The following is a 13,679-nucleotide window of genomic DNA, read 5'->3' as shown; positions in this document are numbered from 1 at the left end:
CAAGCTGGCTGATTTTATGATATGAATTTGTCTCAGGGAAATAGAAAATGAGAGTTGAAGCCATCAAGTACTGTATTCATCTCTTACTTTACGTGGGTAAATTTTGCTTTGTTTTATAAGCCATTCTTTGTTTGCTAACTGACTGTACAACTGGATTTCTGTCTTATCACTCTTTTTTTACCTACTGTTCTTTTAAATGTTTTGTTTTTTCATGAAATCTTAAAAGTTCTTTATTATTTGGCTCTTTTGAGCCAAATAATATTTATGCATTGTTTACCCTTATAGGAGTTCTTATCTTTTTAACATAATCAAAATATTCTTTGTTTTGTTTGATTATGAGTATTCTTGCTTTCTTTGATCATCCAAAATAATATCTCATTCTCCTATAATTTCTCATTTTGGTTTTAATTTCTAATGCTTGTTTTTTAATTATATATTTCCTTTCTTGTTTCTAATTACATTTTTCCTGTTCTTTTCTGGAGAACAAACGTCTAAAGAAAAAGGTGAGACTTTAAGGGTGGTGATACCTTGGGAATTTCAAGATCTGTTTTGAGATCCCTATTTAGAGGATGAAATTTTTGTTTCTCTGGATAGTTTCTTAATAGAAAATGCTGTATTTGGTCTTCTTCCAGAATGAGCAACTTCGTCAGGATATTGTTGACTATCAGAAACAAATAGATTCTCAAAAAGAAACCCTTTTGTCAAGAAGAGGAGAAGACAGTGACTACCGATCACAGTTGTCTAAAAAAAACTATGAACTTGTCCAATATCTGGATGAAATTCAGGTAAAATAGAAGTCATTTCAAGGCAATGATTCTTGTAAAATTTTAATCTTGTTATAATGTAAATCTAGTGTTTGGTCCTACATTTAAATCCTTTAGTAGAAATCTTCAACTATGCATTTGTAAACGTGAAATAAATTACATCTTTGAAGTTACAAATGTTGCAAATTCATTCATTTTATATGCCTATTTTGGGCATTGCTTAAAAAGAACTAAACTTTTTTAGGTGGAATTTGCTTTATATTGAATTTAATTGGTCAAAAACAATTGGTATTACAGACCTAGTAGAAAGAATTCTCTGGATCTAGTAGATCAAGTGGAAAGAGTTCTCTGCTCTCCAGCAGACAGTTAAGACTCTGTTTAACTTTAATTTAGTTTAAATTTCAGTTTCTTAAGTTAACTATTACGTTTTTAACTTTATTAGACTTTAACAGAAGCTAATGAAAAAATTGAAGTTCAGAATCAAGAAATGAGAAAAAATCTAGAAGAGTCTGTACAGGAGATGGAAAAGATGACTGATGAGTATAACAGGATGAAAGCTATTGTACATCAGACAGATAATATAATGGACCAATTAAAAAAGGAAAATGATCATTATCGGCTTCAAGTAAGAATTGCTGTTAGATTAACTCATTTGTGCAGACTTCATGTTGTATCATTACTATTTGTGTGAAGCTGAAAAGTACTTTAACTTTCTAGGATGTGTATTTTTGTCTTATGCTGTAATGTATTCTCTTATACTGTAATATGTTGCCATGCTGATCTATTTGTCCATATGTGTTTCTCTAATGGGACACAAGGTATCCTTTATGTATACCTCATTATTCTTGCCATTTAGGATATATAGTTGATACCTGAATGAATGTGTAGACAGCAATCCGGGAAGCTAATAAATGTGGGGATTTTCTGCTAAAGATTCTTAGAAGCCCTGTGGGCCATGAAGTTAAATTTTACACCTTAAAATAAATATAAATATCCTAGAAAAGCAATACATTGCTCATTTTTTACATGGATTAAACTAGTGTAAAACATAGAATAATGCTGAAACATATAGTTCTCTAGTAATGACAAATAATTATACCTTTGTAATGAGACAGAAACCATTAAATATTGCCTCTAACTACAGAACTGCTCCAATAATGAATGTGCATTGGTAATGTATATGTGTATATGTGTATATGTGTATATGTGTATGAGGATGTATAATGTATATATGTAATGTATGTATAAATATGCATATATAACAAATATGTATATATTGTGCTATTTTGCAACAATTCTTGAAATAATTGTTGCCTTTTAGGTGCAGGAGCTTACAGACCTTCTGAAAGCAAAAAATGAAGAAGATGATCCAGTCATGGCTGCTGTCAATGCAAAAGTAGAAGAATGGAAGGTGTTTTTTTCAGTTGACATAATGGGTTTTGCATTTGTATTTTTGATTTCAATTTCTTAGCTTTCTTTAAAGGCCTTTGGTAGTTAATGACATTTTTATTAGGCAATATTTAAAGTACATCAAATGTCCTAGTTACAGGAGCACTAAGTGCTCTCTCTTGTGGAATCCTCTAGCTTATTTGTTAGTAAATGAGTTCTTCCACATCAGTGAGTTAAACTTTAAGCTGAACTTTTTGATAGAAGTCTAAGTCTAAATCATAACATATTTGTCCTCTAAAATAGATAATTCTAAGTAAAATTAAAAAATTTTCAACATAACTCATAGTTACTCTGCATATGTATTATAGTTCCAGGTTTAATTTTAGTTTTTTTAATTCTCACGTCAAATCAAACTATTGGTTTTCAGTGGAAATGGGAGAAAGGAAAGGGATCTTTTAGAATCATCTGAGTTTTTTTCCAAAGAACACCTTTCAGGCTCCTCCCCACTCTCCAACCCCAACCAGATCCCCTGGCCTTACCATATCAGAAGCTAAGGGTTATGATGACTATATATTTTGAAAAAAGTCTGAAGCTATTCTGAATAATTCTAATTTTAAAAGCTGTCATTTCCATAGTTATTGTTTTTTAACAGTTCATATAAATCTTGTTGGCTATTTGGAATTGGTTATCTGCGAAGCTCAGATAACCTATATTTTAAACACAAGCAGTAGGAGTGGAAATGAGGCCCAAAGAGTCAATTGGAGATTAGTAAACTTTCTGTAAAAGTCCAGAGAATAAATATTTTAGACCATCTGGTCTCTGGTATACTAAACTCTGCTATTATAACATGAAACCAGCCACAGACAATAGATAGATAGATAGATGAATGAGCAAGGTTGTTTCCTAATAAATCTTTATAAAAACAGGCAGCAGGCCAAATTTGGCCTTTGATTCTGTTTTTTCATTCCTGGATAAAAAGTTTTTACATTATTTTAATTTGGGAGGGAGAGATGGTAGTATAGTATTCTACTGCAGTTTACTTTGTTTTCACTTAATGCCTTTTAAGAATGATAAATAGAGTACTGGTTTATTCTTTTTAATTGCTTTGTAATTTTTCTTTATAGATAAGTTATTTATTTAATTGATTCCCTATTGTGTGACACTTAGCAAGATTCTGGTTTTTGATATTAGAAGCAATGTTTCAGGGTGCAAGGGTGGCTTTGTTGGTTAAATCCAACTGTTGGTTTCAGCTCAGGTCATGATCTCACAGTTTCATGAGTTCCAGCCCCACATCAGGCTCTGCACTGACAGTGAGGAGCCTGCTTGGGATTCTTTCTCTCCTTCTCTCTCTGCCCCTCCCCCATTCATGTTGTGTGTGTGTCTCTCCCTCCCTCAAGATAAATACATTTAAAAAAAAGAAACAGTGTTATAATTAATTCTTTATGTATTTGTTATTTTGCAAATATGCAGGTTAAATTGCTACAAGTTGTGATACATATCCAAATATATACCTCCAGTTTGACACTTGTCTTTAGGCTTTATGGTATTTTTTGCCATGAAGTATTTCTTTTTATATTATATAGTTTATTTTTTTTGTGCCTTTTTATCATAATTAGAAAGGGTTCTGAGTATAAAATTGTTTTCTCGTACTTTCTTCTAGCGGCTCCTAATTTCATCTTTTACATTTAAGTCTTTGAAGCATGTATAATTAATTTTGGCATGAAGAATGAGGTATGGATGCAGTAGACCTACTCAGTCATCCAAACATTATATATTGAACATTTTATCTTTCCCCTACTGAAATAGTTTTATTTTTAATATATACGAAACTTCTGTTGAATTTGAATTTATTTTTGGACTCTCTCCTTTATATTGATTGATATGTTTTCTAACCATGTATCTTTGTTTTAGTTATGTATAAATATTTGTAAAAGCTGTTCATTTTTCAGCTTTTACATGCTTTCCTATGAACTTATTTTTTTTAATATAAATTTTAGAAATAGTTCTTAAAAATTGCATTTTAGAGACGTCAGGTTGGTTCAGTTGGTTAAGTGTCCAACTTTTGATTTCGGCCCAGGTCATGATCTCACAGTCCTGAGATCAAGCCCTGTGTTGGGTTCTGGGCTGGGCATGGGACCTGCTTGGGATTCTCTCTCTCCCTCTCCCCCTTCCCTGCCCTCTATCTCTTTCTCTCTCTCTAAAAAAAAAAAGAAAGAAAGAAAGAAAAGAAAAGAAAAAAGAAAAAGAAGAAATCTTATTTTATTGGATATGTGATAAATTTATAAGCTAATTTATAAGTTGATTTTGGTATTTGGTTCTTCTAGCAAAGAACACAAGACATCCTTAATTCAAAATATTTTATGCCTCTTGGTGGCATTTTAAAGTTTTCTCCATAAAGATTAATTGTGCAAAACTTTTTTGTAGTTGTATGAAGGTATTTATAACATGGATAGGTTTTGGAAGCTTTTGATTGTTGAAAGATTGAATTTCTAAAGCAACAAAAATTTTTTAAAATGTTAAAACAGCAACTTAATGTATATTTTTGAATCATTTCTTACTTGAACTTAAGATTATACACACAAAAGGAACAATGATACGCAAATAGTTGCTGATACTTTGTTACTTCAAAGTGAATTTTATTTCCTGTATTTTCTTGAAATATGCTAATGGTATATTAAGAGTATTTATCATAAGTGAAAAATGATTTGTCAATTTTCCTCTTATGTAACAGATCCTATGTTGTTTATATCTAGTTAATTTTGTCTTCTAAAGATGATGAAATTATTGAATATCAGCAAATGTTACATAACCTGAGAGAGAAATTGAAAAATGCCCAGCTTGATGCTGATAAAAGTAGTGTGATGGCTCTACAACAGGTAAAACCTTTTCAAAATTTGGTTTATTAAAGTAGTCAACGTGTCTAACTTAGTGGCTTGCACTATTGGGTATATAATAAAGTCTTTTAAAGTCCAGTCCCAAGAAACAATTAGAATTAAGTTTAGAGTTAGGAATAGAATTATTTTGTGTATTTTTCTGTGTTGATGCAGATAATACCCATATTGTTTTGATTGAGAATTATTTAATAAGAAACTTAAAAACTTTTATAAACTTAAAAATAGCTTCATACTCTATTAACATTTATCATATCGTATGTTAGTGCTGAAATGTCCTGTATAATGTGAAAAAAGCTAAAAGTGCGGTTGTAATTTGTGCTACATATTTTACTTTTGGGACAGCTGGGTGGCTCGGTTGGTTGAGCATCTGACTCTTGATTTCAGCTCAGGTCATGATCTCACGGTTCATGGGATCAAGCCCCATGTCCGGCTCTGCACTTACTGTGCAGATCCTGCTTGGCACTCTGTCTCCCTCTCTCTCTGCCCCTCCCCCACTTATGTTATCTCTCTTTCTCTCTCTGTCTCTTCTCTCTCAAAATAAATAAACATTTTAAAATACATAAAATAAAAAATAAAAAGATTTTTCTTTTGGTACAAATATATTCATGTAGCAGTTATACTTTCATCATCTGGGCTCTGTGGTCATAATCCAAAAGAGGGAAATTTGGGTAGTATTTGGAGGATAAGAACAATTGCAAGGGACAGTATTTTGAATGAAGCACTGTAAGGTGAAAGATGGTAATGGATGGGTCATGAGGAATGGTAGCCTGAAAGTCCTATGAAGCCATTAATGTTAGAAAGTTCTGGAACTCCCTTTGCCGGGATGTTAGCCATTATATCCATCTGTGTTAGAGTGATAGCAGTGTACCTAACACTGTGTAGTGCAGTTGAGGGTCTGCAAAGTAGTAGAAGACATAATTTTGATCCATAAAAAATATATTCTATAGTCTTGTTGAAAAAAACACAAGACCTACTTTTTTCCTTACTTTTAAAATGTAGGTTAACATTCATGAAGAAATAACATTCATTATTGAAAAATATTTTATAGGGTATACAAGAACGAGATAGTCAAATTAAGATGCTCACTGAGCAAGTGGAACAATATACAAAAGAAATGGAAAAAAATACTTTCATTATTGAAGATTTGAAAAATGAGCTTCAAAGAAACAAAGGTAATTCAATGTTGAATAAGTATATAAAGTTATTTTATGTACCATCCAATTTTACAAGTATTTTTATTATGTCTTGTCATTATATGTATTATTTTTTCTTTTTGAATTTTATCATAATTTCAAAAAATTATACAGTATGTTATTACTACTTTACATATATTGCTAGTGTTTAAATTTTTAAGTGATGGAGATATTTTCAGTAATTTTTCCCTGATGAAAATTACATTAACATTTATTACCAGATTAGTTACATGAAGAAATGAAAAATGGTGATATAATTAATTATACTTATTTATCCCCTTTTTTTATAATTAACAAAGAATAGAAGAGAATAAAATTGTGATGCATGTAGCAGCATTGTAGATAGTTTTCAGAAGTTCTTTGACTCATCAACATTTGAATTAACCTTACCCAATTTAATGTCTCATCTTATTCTCCCTACCCTGGGTCATACTGCTTTGCCTAATACATCTAAGTAGAAGCACATGCAACATCAATGGTCTTCTGTTGCCACAGCACTACATGCCATAGTTATACCAGGGCACATTAATGCAAACTATTCATGATAAATTCATGACGGATTTAACATAGTTGCTGAAGATAAAAAAATAAAACACAAAGGGAAATAGCTAGGGAGTGTGTATGTGTGTAAGTGAAATAATGGTGGTGGTGGTGGTGGTTGGAGTTGTGGTTGTAATTTTTTTTACATGTTTTTTTTGTTTTTTTTGTTTTTGTTTTTTGGGTTTTTTTTGGGAGAGAGAGTGTGTGAGTGGGGGAGAGGGACAGAGGGAGAGGTCTCAGTGTGAAGAACTACATGGGGCTCGATCTCATGACCCTGGGAGTTGGAGGCTCAACACACTGATCCACCCAGGTGCCCCTGTATGTTGTAATTTAGAAAGTGAGGCAAAAGCCTCATTGAGGAGATACTTGAACAAACACACCAAGTGAGGTAGTAATCCAGGCAGATATCCCTAAACAATGGGAATGAGTGTAAAGGCACTGAAGCAGGAGTGTACCTAGCATGTTGAAGAACAACAAAGAAGCCTTTGTGGCTGGACCAGTGGGCAAGTGGGGTAATAGGTGATGAAATCAGAGGTAACCAGGGACCATGTCATATGGGGACTTACAGTTCACTATAAGGACTTTGGCTTTTATTTTAAGTGAGAAGAAGCACCAAAGAAAGTTTCTGAAGATGGGAGTGATATAATTTGATCCATGCTGTATCTGCAATAAACCATAGGGATGTTAAGGACAGAAGTAGGCAAACCTGTTTAGGGCTGGGTTTCCAGCAGGTTCAGAAATGATCAGGTACTTAGTTAAATAGGACATGTTAAGTTTGAGATGCTTATCAGACATCCGACTGAAAGTATTAAATAGGCACTTGTATTTATAGAAGTTGAGATGGAGGACAACAGTCTCAGGCTCAACATATAAATTTGGGAACCATATGTGTAAAAATGGTAGTTGGAGTCAGGAAGCTGGCTGAAATCATCAAAGGAACAAATGTTAAGAAAAATAACAAAGATTGAGCCCGAGGATGCTTTTACTTAGAGGCTAGGGAGATGAAAGGGAGCAACCGAAGGAGGCTTAGAGATAGGGGAAAATCAGGAATGTGTGGAGTCCTGAAAACCACATGAGGAAAGTCAGCAAGGAAGAGAGTAAGCAACCGTGTTCAGAGCTATATCCAATGCTGCGGATAAGTCATGAGGAGCACTGAAAATTGACTAGTGGATTTAGCAGTGGTCATTTTTGGTTTAAGAGAAAGTAGGTAGAGATGAAATAAAACAGTATGGAAACTCTTTTGAAGACTTTGTATGAAGGGAAGGAGAAAAATGGAGTAGTAACTTGCATGAGGAAAAGTGTTTTTTCTTCTTAAAATGGAAGAAACAATCATGCTTCTAGGTTAAAGGAAAGATCCACTAAAGAAAAAAAAATTGATGCATTGATGAAGCAGGACAGAGAGAGAACTTCTGGAGCAATATCCTTGCGAAGGCATTGGGATGGGAGCTAGCGTTCAAGTGGGGGTAGTTGGCCTTAGGATCACAGAGAACTCATCCATAATAACAGGAAGGAAGGTGGAGTGTGTAGATACAGAAGCAGGTAACTGTGTAGATGACCTGATGGTGGGAACAGGTGGAACTGTATTGATTGCTTCTCTTTTCTCAAGCAAGTTAGGATTGGGGAAGATGTGTTAGCAGTTTGAGGAGAGAAGAAAAGAGAAGGTATATAATGGCTATCTGGAAGAGTGAACAGACTAGGGAAATGTAATATGATTGTTGAGCCAACAACAAAGCCCATTTGTTATACTTATTTCTATGTGTGTGTGTATTATGTATTTATCAGAATTATACTTTGACAGTAGTTTAAACTGCTTTAAAAGGGTGACTGATACCATGGGTTTTGCATATTCCAGCCACCAGGAGAAAAAGAGGCAGTTGATCTCTGCTATCAAATAAGAAACAGGTCTTATCTAATGACATTTCAGTCAGTCCACAGTCATATGACCCCTAAAGTCACAGAAGGTGTGTCTACTAATGTATACTGTATACCTGAAGTGAATTTGTAAATTGACCGAGGTTTTCATTGGCCAGCATTAGGTTTAGCTATTAGAAATAGAGATTTGGTAAATGGTAGCAAAATCAAGACAGAAGTTTATTTTTCTCCTTGTGTAATGATGTAGAATTAGGCAGTCCAGGGTATTGCCCTCATCTGTTTCATCCAAGATGGACCTTTCCCCTCCTATCCATATCCCAAACTGCAAGGTAGAGGAGGCAGGGCAGGAGGCATATGACACACACTGAAGGTTAGTCAGGTAAATATGTTGTGGAGAGCCATGTGGAAGAAGGAAGAATAGATACTGGGAGGAGTCAGGCTCTGTTACATTCTCCATCTAGGCTTTTTACTCCAGAGAGGAGGGCTCGTTTCTTATAAACATACGTGATCTCCCACACGAATCCATTACCACCTACTTTTAAGTATGTGCTCCAAATCAGTGGGTGCTCATGGATAAGAATGATTTGTGTTGATCATAGGAATACGATATTTACCTCAAGCAACAGTTTGGTAAGGAAATCTAGGTGGAGATTTTGTAGTTATGAAGTTTAGCTGCAAGTGGCAGAAAAAAATCAAATGTAATAGTGTTTTAAACAGGACAGAAATATATTCTTCCATGATGTAAACAAAGTTGAAGCAACTAGTTTGGGGTTGGTATGATACCTGTTCAAATATTGGGTATCAGGTGCCGTGGTACTTGTTGTTCTGCCTATCTTAACGTGTAGTATCCATTTCATGTTCTGAGTGTTTGAGTTCCAGACTTAATACCATATTCCAGATAGCAGGAAGGAAGAAAGAGGCATTCAGTTGTCTCCTTTAAAAACAGTTCCTGAAATACACATATGGCTTGTTTACTTGTATCCCGTTAGTCACACAACCACATCTAGCTGTTGGGGTATAAGAGGAAATTTAGTCTGTATTTCAAATGGCTGTGTGTCTAACTAAAATTGCAAAGCTCTAAGGCAGTGGACAAAAGTTCAACAGTAGGAACAGATAGCTCACGGTTTTTGCCACAGTGATCATTCTTTGAAAACAGTGTTTTACAGTCTTTTATGAGCCATAACCTTTCAGCTAAGATTTTATTGAACTTTTTAACTTGTTTTATCATGAAAATAAAAACAAATTTTATTTTAAAGATATAAAATTATAAATTAATATTAAAGGGATTTTCTTTAGTGACACAACTCTTTTCCTGCTTCCCGTATTGGAATCAAGGATTTAAAGGAAGAAGTAGTCAATTCAATTCTATTAATTCATGAATTTTTTTTTTCCCCCTGTAGGTGCTTCAACTCTTTCCCAACAGACTCATTATATGAAAATTCAGTCAAAGGTTCAAATGTTAGAAGAGAAAACTAAAGAGGCTGAGAGAACAGCTGAACTGGCTGAGGCTGATGCTAGGGAAAAGGATAAAGAACTAGTTGAGACTCTAAAGCGATTAAAAGATTATGAATCGGTATGTATTTTTATCTTGTCCATCAAGAAGCTTACAATATTCTTGCCACTTACAGTGAGACTGTTCTATGCTGTATACTGTGTTCCTTTAAAAGCCTTCAGAAGTGCTTTGTGTTCAAGATTCTCTTACTCAAACTTTTGAGTAGCATTTACTTTTCAGCAAGAGAACTGTTTTCTAATCATTTGATCAAAACATTTTGTCTGGGCTGATGGCTCAGAGCCTGGAGCCTGTTTCCGATTCTGTGTCTCCCTCTCTCTCTGTCCCTCCCCCATTCATGCTCTGTCTCTCTCTGTCCCAAAAATAAATAAACGTTGAAAAAAAAAAAATTAAAAAACAAAAAAAAAACAAAAAAAAAACATTTTGCCCTGATAAGCAACTTTGGTGAGGCAGCAAGTTTAGTTTTCTTGTCTAGATGTGACACCATTGGTTTATTTGATAAAAGTTATTTCAGGGACAGTTTTGCTGCCTACTGTGCCGACACACAGTGCTTACTCTGTACTTTTGGTATTTTTAAATCTAATTACCACTAAAACAGGCATCTAATGGCTTACGTATTCTAATAGTATCACTGATTTATTATTCCTTTCCTACATTTTGTTATGTGTTGTCTATGTCATTTTCTGAGTCACTTTGTTATTAGGATGCTATACTGGGAAGTTTCAGCTGTTCCATTTTCCATCATTATTGCTGGATTTGGTTTTTGAAAGAACAATAAAAAGCATTTAATGACACAAATCTTACATATATGTGTACTTCCGCTTAGACTTAATAAGAAAATAAATTCATGAATTTGATAATTTATTCAAAAAACCATGTTATACTTAAATTAGATTGGATATTTTTCAGGGAATATATGGTTTAGAAGATGCTGTTATTGAAATAAAGAATTGTAAAAACCAGATTAAAATAAGAGATCGAGAGATTGAAGTATTGACGAAGGAAATCAATAAACTTGAGTTGAAGATCAATGATTTCCTCGATGAAAATGAGGCACTTAGGGAGCGCGTGGGTGAGTCATCTTTTAAGTCCATAGTTTGATCAACCCTAATTGTCAAGTCATTTTTTTGTTTTCCTTCTTGTTTATTCAGTATTACTTTAAAATAGGTGAGTGTTTTTTTTTTTTTTTTTTTTTCTTTTCCCAAATCAATCCTCTAAAAATATTTAAAACAAAAGTGGAGCTGCTCTGATTGAAGTGGGGTTGAGGATTAAATGGGGTTGGGATGGTGGGTGGTCAGACCTGGAGCAGGGTTTTATTCATTCTGGATCTCTTCATTAATAATTGCTTGTTTAAAAACTGAAAGTCTACTAAGTTAATACCACACGTTAGAAGTTAACCACCCCCCATCTGTATGACCCATGTTAGTTTGCAAAGTGCTCTTGTTCAGGTAAATTCATGAGGACATTTAGAAGTACTGGTTAAGTACTTGACTTTTATATTTATGCTGCTTAATTTTTACTTTGGTCTAGTATTTTAAGGTTACTATTGATTCTAAGAAGTAATTGGTAAATTTGGCTTGGAAGTTTATTGATTTCAGTAAATAGTTCATTAATGAGTATTTTTCATTTGAATGTTAAATTATGACAGTGCAATCTAAATTGCTACTTTGAAATGAAAATAAAAACCGAAATACTGATTTCATTATACTTGGTAAATCCCAGTTAATGCTTTCTTAGAGTTAAAATGATCATCTGCGAAAACTATTCTCTAGAGGAAGGAAAAGTAAATATTTATAAAGATGATTTATTTGTAAAATGTATGTAAGTATGACCTAGAATCATGCCAGTACCCCAGGTTAGCCTTCTGATCAGCTTCAGATCACAGCCAACTTTAAACTAGAGGTCGCTAAAGATGACTGAGCCAATTGGACAGCTGTCACAAACACCAGATTGTCTGTATTTGAAAGCCTCCAAATCTTGGTTTATACTGCTTGAGACGATCTTCATGTCTACTCAGTAATAGAAAGTTAGGCACGCTGGGGACATCAGACTAGTAATGATAATGTAATTTATATTGATATTAATAATGACTACTGTGTGCCAGGCATTGGACTAAGTATGTTATATGGGTTAATTTTTTATACCCTTGACAACAAGCCAAAAAAATAAATACAGTATTATTCCTACAACTTAGTTAATAATTGACAGTGAGAATTGAGTGCAACTCTGTTTTATTCCAAAGCTTTTGTTCTGAATTAACACATTCTAGGACTTTCATGATAACCTAACGTGGAGAAGAAGACTGATCCTGAAATATATTGTCAGGATTTCCATTAATAATTGGGATAAAATATTGACTTGTAAGGTTATAGTTCAAATATCTGGAAATTCTTGCACAAAAAGTACCCCATTCTCTAGTGATACTGGCTAAATAAGTGATAATCATTTGCTTGATGATAACCAATTGCTATATGAAGTTTTTATAGTTCATTTGATTGTTGATAAGGTTTTAATTGTATTGCTTTCTATTTTAGGCCTTGAACCGAAGACAGTGATTGATTTAACTGAATTTAGAAATAGCAAAAGCTTAAAGCAACAGCAGTACAGAGCTGAAAACCAGATTCTTTTGAAAGAGGCAAGTGTGATGGTCAGTTAGTTATTTTCTGGTTGAACTAAAAAGAAATACTAATAATTTGTACTTTGTAGATTGAAACTCTAGAGGAAGAACGACTTGATCTGAAAAAAAAAATTCGCCAAATGGCTCAAGAAAGAGGAAAAAGAGCTGCAACTTCAGGTATATCCAAATCTATATTTGCAGATATATTCCAAATCTTTAAAAGAATCATTGGAAAATGAATTGTCAGGAGCTGAAATCTTCTGTATTTTAGAAATATTAACATGGGTCTTCTACAAGTTTAATAAATGAAATGAAATAATGGCCTGATGAGAAGTATTTGAGTATCATTGGTTTCTATCCTAAATCTGAAACAGGTAAAAACAGAAAAATAAATAAATAAACAGAAAATAAGTGAAAAGAAAACTTTAGAATCATCAACTTTTGAAAACTTCACAGTTGGTCTGTTAATTTCTAGGCAATTCCAATACATTGTGATCAATAATGATAGAATTTAGTAATTTCTACATTAATATATGTGGCTGTTAATATTTTTTCCTTTCCTTAAGAGCAATGCATTGAAAACTTTTTGCAGATTATTCTTTTTAAGTAATGTTTTATTGAATAAAAATTAACTTTTTTATCTTACTTGATATCAGGAGAATAATTGGTTTAGTTTTCTAATAGCCATTGCATTGCCTTTTTTTCAGACCATAGAGAAGGAATTTTTTTTTAACTTCACCCAAGTCCACAAGTATCTGAATAACAGAGGGTTTTTTCATTGGTTGGTTTGGTTTGGTTTTGGTTTGTTTTGATTTTTTTAGCATCATGGTCTCTATATCAAAAAATTTCTAAAAGGAAAAACTCCATAATTTATTAACATTAACTAGCTTATTCATGGTT

The 13,679-nt window shown here is 33.3% G+C and overlaps 1 protein-coding gene across 1 annotated transcript in view; it reads left to right on the top strand.

Annotated features, from left to right (window-relative positions):
* Positions 1–13,679, top strand: part of CEP290 (centrosomal protein 290) — a 91,512-nt gene that overhangs the window by 9,532 nt on the left and 68,301 nt on the right. The window contains exons 7-15 of the mRNA XM_049626055.1: positions 633–785; positions 1,207–1,389; positions 2,086–2,175; positions 4,907–5,029; positions 6,096–6,219; positions 10,053–10,225; positions 11,072–11,234; positions 12,697–12,797; positions 12,869–12,956. Of these exons, the coding sequence (XP_049482012.1) occupies positions 633–785; positions 1,207–1,389; positions 2,086–2,175; positions 4,907–5,029; positions 6,096–6,219; positions 10,053–10,225; positions 11,072–11,234; positions 12,697–12,797; positions 12,869–12,956 (1,198 nt within the window). The remainder of the gene's footprint in view (positions 1–632; positions 786–1,206; positions 1,390–2,085; positions 2,176–4,906; positions 5,030–6,095; positions 6,220–10,052; positions 10,226–11,071; positions 11,235–12,696; positions 12,798–12,868; positions 12,957–13,679) is intronic.

Source organism: Panthera uncia, chromosome B4, assembly GCF_023721935.1.
Source record: "Panthera uncia isolate 11264 chromosome B4, Puncia_PCG_1.0, whole genome shotgun sequence".
Taxonomy (NCBI): Eukaryota; Metazoa; Chordata; class Mammalia; order Carnivora; family Felidae; genus Panthera; species Panthera uncia.
This window is presented reverse-complemented; position numbering and strand designations above follow the sequence as displayed.